Source organism: Styela clava, chromosome 4, assembly GCF_964204865.1.
Source record: "Styela clava chromosome 4, kaStyClav1.hap1.2, whole genome shotgun sequence".
NCBI lineage: Eukaryota > Metazoa > Chordata > Ascidiacea > Stolidobranchia > Styelidae > Styela > Styela clava.
In genome coordinates this window covers 22,886,270-22,897,975 of record NC_135253.1, presented here as the reverse complement: position 1 = coordinate 22,897,975, position 11,706 = coordinate 22,886,270, and the positions used below count along the sequence as shown (strand labels likewise).

General features: G+C 38.3%; 1 protein-coding gene across 1 annotated transcript; it reads right to left on the bottom strand.

Moving 5' to 3' along the window:
• Window positions 1–851: 851 nt before the first annotated feature.
• Window positions 852–3,822, bottom strand: LOC120326657 (E3 ubiquitin-protein ligase TRAIP-like). Its single transcript, XM_039392976.2, has one exon. The coding sequence runs from the start codon at window positions 3,569–3,571 to the stop codon at window positions 2,150–2,152; it is 1,422 nt and encodes a 473-aa protein (XP_039248910.2). The 5' UTR covers window positions 3,572–3,822; the 3' UTR covers window positions 852–2,149.
• Between the last annotated feature and the right edge of the window lie 7,884 nt (window positions 3,823–11,706).

Genomic DNA, 11,706 nt, shown 5'->3' with positions numbered 1-11,706 from the left:
TTACGAGTTCGGGGACTAACCAAGTGACTTCCGTAGTATTTGTACCTGAAATTATGGCCTAACCGTAACCTGGAACACATACTACATTCCGGTGTCCGCCATCTTGGTTCATATACTTTGGGAGTACCAAATATTGCACATTGCAGTGGACCCCAACTTTTTTCAGCCTAATATTTATCTCTTCATTCCCACCTCACTATGCACAAAAACTTTGTTACCATTATTTGGTCAATGTTTAATCGATTCTTAAATACTCCCACTCTGACTGCACAGTTTATAAGGTATCCATCAATATGTTTTATAATAACAATTGAACGCATTATATTACAGAGTGACCCAAAAAAAACGGAACTAAATCCACTTAAAACATATTATATGGGTTCGTTTTTTTTCGGTCGCTTTGTAATGTAAATAGGTAATACACCAACTAAATACATATTACACTAAATAACTAAACAGATATTTTACAACTAGAAAAAATACGAAGTGATTATTTCCACCCCAAGAACATCAAAATTACTCTCTGTGACGGAACTCCTATCCGGTTAGGAAACGTTATGTTAGCCAGACGAAATTAACCTTTCAGTATATCGGTAAGTAGAAAATAAGGCTTGTCAGTTGTTATGGTTCGCTTATAAAGCACTGCGTTGCTCAGATACTCAGGTAAGCTAGTGTCTAATTATAGTGATAATTATTAAAGCAATTCTCTGGAAGTAAATCCCATGTAGAAGTCGATATTGGGAACAATCCTTCACACAGAAATTCCATTTTGGCCATGTAGGAAACGTTTTCCCACCAAACAAGCCACTGACTACACAATGAGTTACTATTTAAGTATTTAAATTCAAAAATCTGCAAAAGATAGAAAAACAACAATCACATTGACATAATTTCACATTTTTTATAGCACAATAAAAAATAACAGAAGTCCCATCAACTCAGGTATGATTTCAACAGTTCGCGCTAAGAAAATCAATGAAGCATGGCATAGCAGCATTACCAACATTTGGGTTAGATTGACAATATTCTGACTGGTCGCATGCCATTGATTCTGATTGGTTCGAGTTTTAAGGGTCTAAAAAGCGTTTAGAGAATGAAAAATGTAAAAAGTGCTCTTTTAACATTTTCTGACTCTCAAACTCCAACTAGGCCCCTGATAATAGGATAGTTGTAAATTCGAAATTTTCTGATTTCATTTTCCTAAATAATATGATAGAATACAAAATACAGTTCACATAACACAGATAAATTATGATCTACCATTCCAAATTTTAGAAAAATTTTTCAGAGCAATATGACACGCACGCACTCGGAAATAAAAAAATAATCTTTAGGTGAAGTTACAGTCTATTAATGAAATTCCAAGAACAACTGGGCCTCATCATAGTACAGAATTGCATGTTAGTGAGTGATGTGTGACATAAAGCCAGGGACATAGCCAAGACTTTTCAAAGAGGAGGTTCTGGAACCAACCCTTGCCATGCCCTACTTAGAGCAGTTCATATCAATAACGAAAACAAGAATGAGGTAATAAAAAAATTCTAAAAAAACCCTTTTTAATATAGAACTCATTTTATAAACATTTTTCAACAGAGATATTTTCACAAATCATGCTAAAAAGTTGGATTGGGTTAATTTTCAAGTTAAAAACAATGTTCAGAGTGGAAAATTTACAAACGATAATTTTCCAACAAATTTTAAACGTATTCAAATATTAAAGTCGTTAAAGTCCCATGTCAGATACTGTGTAATAGATAAGAAATGATTAGTGGCTCACCAATGGGTAGGCAATGCGGAACAGGATAGTTTCAGGTCTTTCCAAAAATTGTAACTTCACATATTTGACCTTTCACCATTACATATTGTTATATTCACCTTGTTCAGAGCAAAATACATAAATAAGGTCATATAAAGACCCAAAATTATTGCTATTTAAAAAGGATCCATTTTATTAAGAATTCAGATAATCAGAATTACTCGATTATTCATTTTTACAATTAAAGCATACTTTTTGTCCCAATTCACAAAGATATGTCATGATTTTGCTTTTTATGTTCCCATAATTACACACAAGGTATAGAATTAGGCCGTCTCATCGTCTTTCCTATCACCAAAATGGCTATGAAACCCGAACAGGACCAAAATCCTATCAAAAGCCAGTTTTCTTAACCTTGAGTTTCGGCCGACCCATTGATGCCATTACTGGTTTTGAGGTAAACGGTTTCGCTTTTGAAGACAATTTAACTTTCGTAAACCGACTTGATGGTGATTTAAAAAAGTGACTATTAGTGCTACCAGTTCGATTAGAATCGACAAACTTATTAGCAAGTGGGGCCCGAAAAAGGGGGGGATTTTTCATACTAGTTGATATTTTTGTTGATGAAGCCACTTTAACAAAATTCAGTCCCATTTCATGACAAACTTTTTTGGTTTTTACAGTCTGAGGACTATCAGTGTGGTTCTTCATTTTATACGAAGTTGACGGTTCGTTTTCTTTTGCAATAAATGAACCATTAGCGTCATCATTGTCTAAATCAATAGTGACATCTTGTGTTAGGGAAGGTGATAGTTTTGGTTTCTTCATTTTATCGATAGAACTGCTTTCCGAAGATAATCGCTTTTGTTGCTTTACAGTTCCGACTCGCCAATCTGCGTCAGGAGTCATCATTAATGGGGCCGGACTTTCAGCTATTAGTCGAGATATCGCTGATGCCCTCGTATCAGAAGGTGACGTCATAGCTCTTTGTAAAGCATCCAGTTTTCGTCTCAAACTTTTATTTTCCTCTGTTAATTGGTCTTCACTTCTTTGGTGTGAATTCAATCTTTCTTCTAAATCTTCGTAAAGTGATTTTTGTTGCAAGAGTTCTTGATTTACTTTATGTACCTCACGTTTCCATTTCATAACTTCGTCTTTAGCTTTATTTCTTGAAACTTTGATACTTTCAAATTCTTGTTTCAACGCCGTGCACATGGTCGTTACAGTCAACATATTATGCGAGTTGTTTGCATATTGCTGCATCATTTCATCAACTTGCGATTTCTGCGATTCTAATATGAATTCTACTCTTTCACATAATTTTAAACGCTCTTGTAATCTCTTAGCTTCATTTTTTGCACTAGTTGCGTCATTTTCAAGTTCTTTGGCACGTTTTAGTTCATCTCTTAAAAATTCATTTTCATGGTTAGACTCTTTTAATTTCTTTTTTAGAGTTGTATTTTTTGACGTTAGCTTCTCAAACTTTTCTTGCTCATCTCGTATTAAATCTTGCAATTTTTTTTTATCAATTTTCAATTTTTGCGCTCTCGACTCGATATCGTCTAATCGATTTTTAAGGTGATACGGATCAAGGTCTCCTTCCTCCGTTTCCGGAACATTTATAAACAATTTCTTGACTATTTGTTTTTCAGTTAACTTTGATCTGCATTGCGGACATGTTCTGTGCGTACCACATTGCTTTAACCATTGTTGTAGGCATTCTCCATGAAATAAATGCCCACATAAAGTCACGCTGATTTTCGCATCACAACCGAAAAAATCAGTGCAAATTGTGCAATACCCTCTGAGTGCCATTAGAGTTACCACAGCTTGAGAGCTCAATGATGAATAACCTTGACACTGAAAAATTTTAATATTCGAATAGAGAGTTTATCTAAATTTGAGTGCTTACAAAATGATCGCCTTAATTTCCCTCATCACTGCATCATGAGAATAGATGCAGAAAGTATTTTTATATCTGTTGATCATAAAAAGTTTCCAACTGATTGTGACGTCGAGAAGAGTTTCAAAATTACTCTGTTATTACTACTGTACCGGTAAGTTACCGGTACCTGTGTACCGAGATACTGTACTATGAAATTTAACATGCGAGAAAAACATAAGGCAACAATTTAGCAGATGGTGATACCGTGTAGGAAATCAGGATGTCACGCGGTCAGACAGTAGGCCTACCCCGACCTATCGATTTCATAACCAGATTTTATCGTCTGTTTTGCTGATGCCTGATATGGGGGTCTAAATAAAATCATTACCGTACCATATCTGATATCCTTATAAATTCCTGATATCTCGATATACGAACTTCAACTACATATACACATGTCCAAGCGAACTTGACTATTTCAATAAATAAATCATTTATTTCTCCGTCCTGTGAGAATCTTTTTAAGATTTTGAATTACAACTCCGAGCTGATTATAAGAAAACAGCGCTGCAATGAGTCCCGTGACGTGTCGCGTCAAAAACAAACACTCATTTACGCCATCTTGCGGAAACTAAAATCAGGTCAATCAAGAAATACCTGATGGATGTTTCCCCGACCCTTGGCCCCTAAAAATACCCCCATTAATGTCGCCCAAGGCATTGATTTCTTTGGGTATTTATGTATCAATATCCCATCAGCAATAAGTCAACAATGACGGGACAATGGCAATTCATGCAGTCACTCAGACAGGTATTAAGGCATGGTTGCAAACACTGGCCCGTTTTCGTGGTTTTCACTTGTGTTTCCAAAAATTATTTTTAAATCAAACAATTTTACTGTAATTGTGTCTTCTTAGGAGCATGTCAGTTGGTCTAAATTCATAGTGACGACAAGAACAAAGCAGCAAGCAATGATGATTAATGTCGGAGTTAAAAGACAAATAGCATGGGAAGCGAGGAGAGAGGTGAAAAATCAAGTTGTAGACCGACAGTTGATGTTTTTAAGTATAGTATGCAGTGGCGGCGCGTCAATAGGGCCAATGCCCCGGTTGTTTTTTTGGTATAGTAAAAAATATTCGAAAAATACCTCAATATCGGTTGCACAGACTGTCTACACTAGCCATATTCTCCCGACATGGTTCATTTTTCGCTCGCAAAGCCTTCGCCGAACGTCGACGGGGCGACGCCGATTTTGCCCCGGTTGCTCATTGTATATCGTATTCTCTCTTTTATCTTCCACTCGCCGCGTTTGTCTCGTTTGTTTTCTGTTTCATCGGGGCCGATCGGGGCTAGCCCCGAAATTATGACGACACAATGCCGACGTTTCTTACAACAACGTGTTGACATATTCACGCATTCCTTCTCGTTCGTTGGTTGCTTGAAGAGTTGATAGTTTCCTCGCCTTCGTTTTTGTCGCTTGTTTCGCTATTTGAATCAGTCAGAGACCTTTAGTCCATTTGCTTTCGATTTTCCACATTCCTTTTGAGCTCCTCACTTCTTTCCGGCTTCGCATTTCTTAGCCTTAGACCTCATAATGAATAAGGTTGATGCACTATTTCGCACTCCGTTTTCGCAGCTGCCGCTGGAACAAAAATTAGAGGTACAACGTCTTGGGCCTTATCAACCAAAAAATTGTTCACTGGAACAATCCCATGACGGAGGAAAGCGTCGGCGTACATTCTGCGCAGAAACTTGGTATAAAAAACACGAATGGTTGTGTTACAGCGAGGACGAAAATGCACTTTTTTGTTTTTATTGCCTACTTTTTGCTACCGCCCGTGACTCACGTAGGTGTAAATTTGGTTTTAGAGAACTTAAACATCTTTCCGAGCGTGCCAGGGATCATCAATCTTCTATGGAGCATCTGGACAATGCAGTAAAATACCGAACATTCGGAAATGTTAATATTGCAGCACAGTTGGATGAAGGACGCGCGGTTTCTATTTGTCGGCACAACCAAAACGTCGAGAAAAACCGCCATGTTCTCGGTCGATTGATAGATGTTTTGAAGTTCATTGGTTGTCACGAGCTGTCCCTCCGTGGGCACGATGAACGGGCTGGCTCTTCTAATAGAGGGGTATTTTTGGATATGGTGGAATACACCGCATCCCTAGATACAGTATTGAGAGATCATCTTGATGCCGCAACTGTTTCGAAAGGGACATCTAAGGATATCCAAAATGATTTGCTCGACTCAATGTATAAAATTTATTCACAACATTTGGCTCTGGAAATTGAGAATTGCCAGTTCCTTTCGATTCAGTCTGACGAGACAACTGACATCACGTGCGTTTCCCAACTGGCTGTGATTTTTCGGTTTGTGAAAGATGGTAAACCTACCGAGAGATTTCACAGCTTTGTACCAATCGTTGATCGCACGGTTTGCGGGATATCGGCTGTACTGAAAGAAGTGTTACAGCCTTACAACGCGAAGTCAAAATTGATAGCTCAAACTTATGACGGCGCGGCAGTCATGAGTGGGTCGAAACATGGTGTTCAAGTTTATATAAAAGAAGATTTTCCTCATGCGCATTTTTTACATTGTTATGCACACCAATTTAACCTGGGTATTAAAAATATGTGTCTTGATACCCCTCTCGTCCGTATATTTTTTGCAAATGTTTCGGGGTTTTCTTCATTTTTTTTCCGTTTCGCCGAAGCGCTCTGACCTCCTTCGCCAGATATGTAGCCGCCGTCTCCCAGCTTGTGCACCAACACGTTGGAACTTCCAATCACGCGTGGTGCAGGGCGTGTTCGAAATTAGATCTGAGCTCATTGAGTGTTTCAATGGCATTCAGAGCTCTCCGGTTTGGGACGAACGCTCTGTGAGATAGGCGGCAGGTCTAAAGCGTCTGCTAGAAGATGGTGAGTTTTCATTTTTTCTCCACAATATTCTATCACGTGGATGTATTATACGGCGCATTGCAGTCAAGGCTAATGGATGGAGCGTCTGTGCAGTCGTGTATTTCAGACTTCTGCGATACTGTATCTCGTATCCGGGAAACAATGTAAAATACGACGACACATGGAGTGCTTCTTTACGCCGCGGGCAAACAACGCAGCGTTTGATTTTGTCTGCAAAGGAATGCTGTGACATTCTGGTGAATCAAATAGGCGATCGTCTGCGCACTGAACACCTTGCCGCGTTCTCTTTGATGAAACCCCAAAAATTTTTCAAAATTTGCACGTCAATTTCCCATCCATTTGTTGGCTACTGTCTCCAAATTTTACCCCACGATAAACGTGGGTAAATTGGAAAATGAATTGCGATGTATATACACCAATCAAACTTTTTTGAACATCACATCAACTTGCGCGCTCTATGGGTTCCTCATAGAGTACTCTAGTAACACTCTCGTAACTACCTTTGCGGCGTCTGCAAAATTTCTGGACATCATTTTGACGACGCCTATTTCCTCCGCCGACGCAGAGCGAACATTCAGCACGCTGAAGCGTATTAAAACGTATCTCAGAAACACAATGAAGCAAGATAGATTAAATTCCTTGGCTGTTTTATCCATTCACAGAGACGTTATTTCTGGGATGCATGACTTTAATCAGCGCGTTATTGAGCATTTTGCTTCCAAGAAACCGCGGCGTGTTGCATATATGTTCAAGCAGTAGAAGTCTAGCAGCATATATATCTATGAGTGAGCGACGCATGTCCTTATCTTTGCATTACCTTTCCTTTCTTCATAGTAAAGTTTTAAACCTTACTTTAGGTTTTGTCTGCTTTCCCGAAGTTTCTGTTAATATGTCATTGTATTTATCTGGGTAAATATTGCCTTTCCTTTTGAAAGAGGTTTCAAAATAAACTATGTCTATATTTATTAATCCCTTGACTTGGACCGGTTTTAAAGACACTTTCTTATCGTTAAAAATTGTCGCTTTTGCCGATTGGTTGTTACCGATGGAATGGTTTTTATACTCATTAAATGATGGGAGAACTTACAGCGCTCATCCTGTCCCCGTAGATGGGGTGACTTGGTCCCGCAGTAGCTTGCCCCGGTTGTCAAAATGACTACGTGCCGCCACTGATAGTATGTATAGGCCATATGGCATTTCAGACAGTGATATATCGAGATTCAATGTAGATATAGTCTAGTATGCAAACATTGCAGGACTGTAGTACATCAGATAAAATGCATTATGTATGAAAAGTATTAGTCAGTATTTAGTAGTATTTTTACACTCATGCTGTTCCAAATATTTTTTTTTCTCATTTTAGATACTGTACTACAAAAGAATACGACAATGTTCCACCAATCCAACCTAACGCAGGCTCTAATCATGCGGTTCCCAAAGTGTGCGGAAATGCCTCCTTGTCGGCGTTTTCTATAACTTGGGGGCGCTGATGGCGATTTGAGCAATTGGGAGACGCTGGCTGTCAAACTGGGCGATTGGGGGGCGCTGACATCAATACGGGGAACTCACAAGGAGTATGATAATTTATGCCATTTACTCCTATGTTTTGGTTCAAACTAGTTTGCTTGTGATTTCGGTGTTGGAAATTTCTCGCTCAAGGTAGAATAGGTATGGTTTTAAATTCGTATTGTTCCACAATAATACATAGCGCACACGGCATACGCTTTTTTCACCACGCACTGCACGTTTCGTTGTACTGTTTTGAATAACATCTTCATTTTACTATCGGGTTCTATGGTGCTTTGAAGCGGTAGTGTAAGTACAACACCCTTACGTTCTAATTTTGGTTTTGTTAAGAGCAACATGTGAGAGCTGGACATCTGATTGAACTGACGTACGCCAGGTAGGACCATCTCCATGTTGCGACTTATCTGGTTCATTTTTATTTCATGGGTTATTGAATCATAAGGCTACATAAGTAATACATAAATTGGCGAAATGCACAGATAAAGCTTGTTGTTATATCATGTTGTGTCTGTTTAATGTCGGTTTATCATTTGTGTCGAGTAAGTTCACAATATCGGATACAGTGATTTAAGGAGTATATTTACCCGATTTATATTGGAAACAGTATTATACAGCGTGGTCCCCAAAAAACGAGACCATCAATTTCTTATACGAAAATGGAATTATTTATGTAATTTTGTCTAAACTTGAACTTCTGTTTGTACCCAAAAGCGTCGAAAAATCTAAATCTAATCTAAAAAATTACCGTCTGTTGTTCCTAGACTATGTTCCAAATGCCCTTCTCGACAATTGCATTCTTTTTGCAACTTTGTCAATCACTCTTATTTCTCTATTTCATTTCTGCAATTGCAGCCTTGAGTTCACCAATCGTTTGAGGATTGTTCTGACACAAATTGTCCTTCGAACTCCCTACATATCAAAATCTGAGAGGTTTCAGTCCGATAATCTTTTAAGGTGCCCACTGGATGTCACTGCTAACTTCTCTCTTAGAAACGCAAGCGTCTGATTTGATGTCTGGGTTGTCGTTTCGTCATGCCTGAACCCTGTAATCCCTGCTCCTATCAGCGCTATACCTGTCAGAATAAAATAGATCGAATAAGAAGTCTCGAAAAAAAAGCGTAAAGGTATATGAGAAGAGGTAAAGGTATAGGAACAGTCGCAAACAGTTTAGATGGGCTATTCTTTGGCACTTTTCTGCAATTGAAACTGCCCATGAAACTGATGTTGAAGAACTTCATTGAGTATTCAATTCATTTTTATTCAACTATGAAGATTTTTTTGAGATTCACGAGGCAGTAATGAATAAAGTGGGAACAAGCATGTGCCGTTTACAGGTACTAATAGCTAATTTTAGGCTAGCCTGTCGCAGAGTCTGGAGTATCCATTTTGGCTTATTGTAACTAAAGGTCCTCCCTCAGAAGACACAAATGATAATTTAATTATTTGATTTACAAATATTTTTGGAAACACACAAAACAATCAAAAAGAGGCAATGTTTACAATCCCGCTTGATATTTGTCTGAGCGAAAGAAGTGTCCGAGTGGCGGCATAAATTCCAATTGTTACGTCATTGTTGACTTATTGCTAATTTGTAATTGTTACGGAAATAAACAAGGAAATCGATACCCGGGGAAACATACGGTACCGACAACTTATCACCTCTCTCGGTAGACGTGTTGCCGTGTTACTCAGACATGATTACTTTTGTCGCGGACCATAGCGTCCGCGTTTATATTGTGTGTATATATATTTTTATGTTATGTTGCTGAAACGAATTTCAGCTTGGAAGAATCGAGTACCGAGCGCGTTAAATTCAGCAGCGGTGTTTCCAGCAGACCATGGTTACATTTCGGGAGAAGAGTAACCCAAAGTCAGTGCGAGGTTGATGTGTCTTCATACGTCGGAGGTGGTAAATGCACGGTATAGTCTTTATCCTGTATAGTGTATACCATGGGTGTGCAAACTGCGGCCCGCCCGCCCGCAAGAAGAAGTTGTGCGGCCCGCAGAGAAATAACAATTTCGAATGGTGTACCCGCAAAACGAGTATTTATTCTTTTTCGTCGCAAAGCCCATACCAATCATATTAGCAAAACAAGCTAGCAAAATACACGATTTATATTACAAAAACGTGTTTCTCACTGCATTCGTTTGAAGTCGGTGTGACAAAAAAATTAAATAGCAGTTTCTTTAGAAGTTTATGCGTTTTAAATCTACTATTTCTGCAAGAACCCCCTAATATTGCCGTAAGATCAATAGCAAATATAGGCAATTTTTGTGCTTGCAACTACCAGAAAGCCTAAATACTGGCTTGAAACTGAATACTGAAAGGTGCGGCCCGCGGCTTCACCCAGTTACTTGTATTTGGCCCGCCAATTAAAAAGGTTGCACACCCCTGGTGTATACTATGAACTGTTCTGATATCATAAACGAATTTATTCAAAATTAAGACTTTCGGGTTGGATACCTTGTGTACTGTAATGTGTTTTCATTTGTTTTGCACTGATTGACTGCGGTGATGAGAAGTCGGGTCGTAATTGCTGACAAGAATATTTCATAGGTTGTTTTAGGCATGAACTTTTTTGTTGAACACGATTCGGATAGTGAAGCTGGTCGCGCTAACATGTCTCTGGCTGGATCTACTCTAATAGACTTTTCAGTTAACTCATATAATTTGCGTGCTTGCTTTATTTTTGCATTATAAATATAAACATTACATTTGGTGATGAGGATAAACAGAAGCGTTTATCAACTGAAGATATCGTGGATGGCGAGTATAAATTTACCTCCGTCGCAGCCGTATTTAGAGTGTCCAGGAGAACCGCAAGTTATTTGGAATGCGTGGTATAAAACTTTTGAAAACTATTGTGTTGCAATAGGATTGTTAGCTACTACGGACGATAAACGTGAGCAGACGAATTGGTTCGTAAACGTCAACAATAGAAGAATACCAGAGAGGTTGTTGATGGAGCCAGACACGCTCACTATCGAGAATGCTTTGAAGCTGGCAGATAAAATAGAAAAAACAGTTGGAGAAGCCAAGGAAATACAGGGAAGTGATTTTCATCATTTTAACCATGATTTTCATCGACGTAGATCGATTAAATCAGAAGCGAAAGAAGTGCAAAACGTAAATAATCGTAACACTGTAAACAAACGAAATAAGTATCGTGCACAGAAATGCTTTAATTGCAATTCGACTGCTCATCTTGCCAATGATAAACGATTAGAATGAAATGTTTTAACTGTGGTAAATTTAATCATTATTCACGCTGTTGCAGATCGAGGAAACGTAACAACGTCAACACTGTTCATAGACAAAATTCGTTGAATACAGATAAGTGTCAGGTATTTTCAAAGTTGTTTTCTGCAAACACAGCTAATTCAAGCAAATTTAAGTCGTACACCATCGTGTATTTAGAGGAAAAATCTGAAGTCTCATTATCGAACTTTGTTCAAAAGTGTCAATTGTAAACGAAAGACTGTATAATGCTCTTTTTAGTCATTTACCGATTAGAAAACCTACATCTATATTGTTATCGTACAATAACAGCAAAATTTTGGGTAGTTTTGGGTACAATTGAATGTAATATCAAATTTGAAGAAAATTCATATGA

What these genes read in the sequence shown, in the direction of transcription:
- LOC120326657 (XM_039392976.2), bottom strand. Translation starts at nt 3,571, where the DNA reads ATGGCACTCAGAGGGTATTGCACAATTTGCACTGATTTTTTCGGTTGT.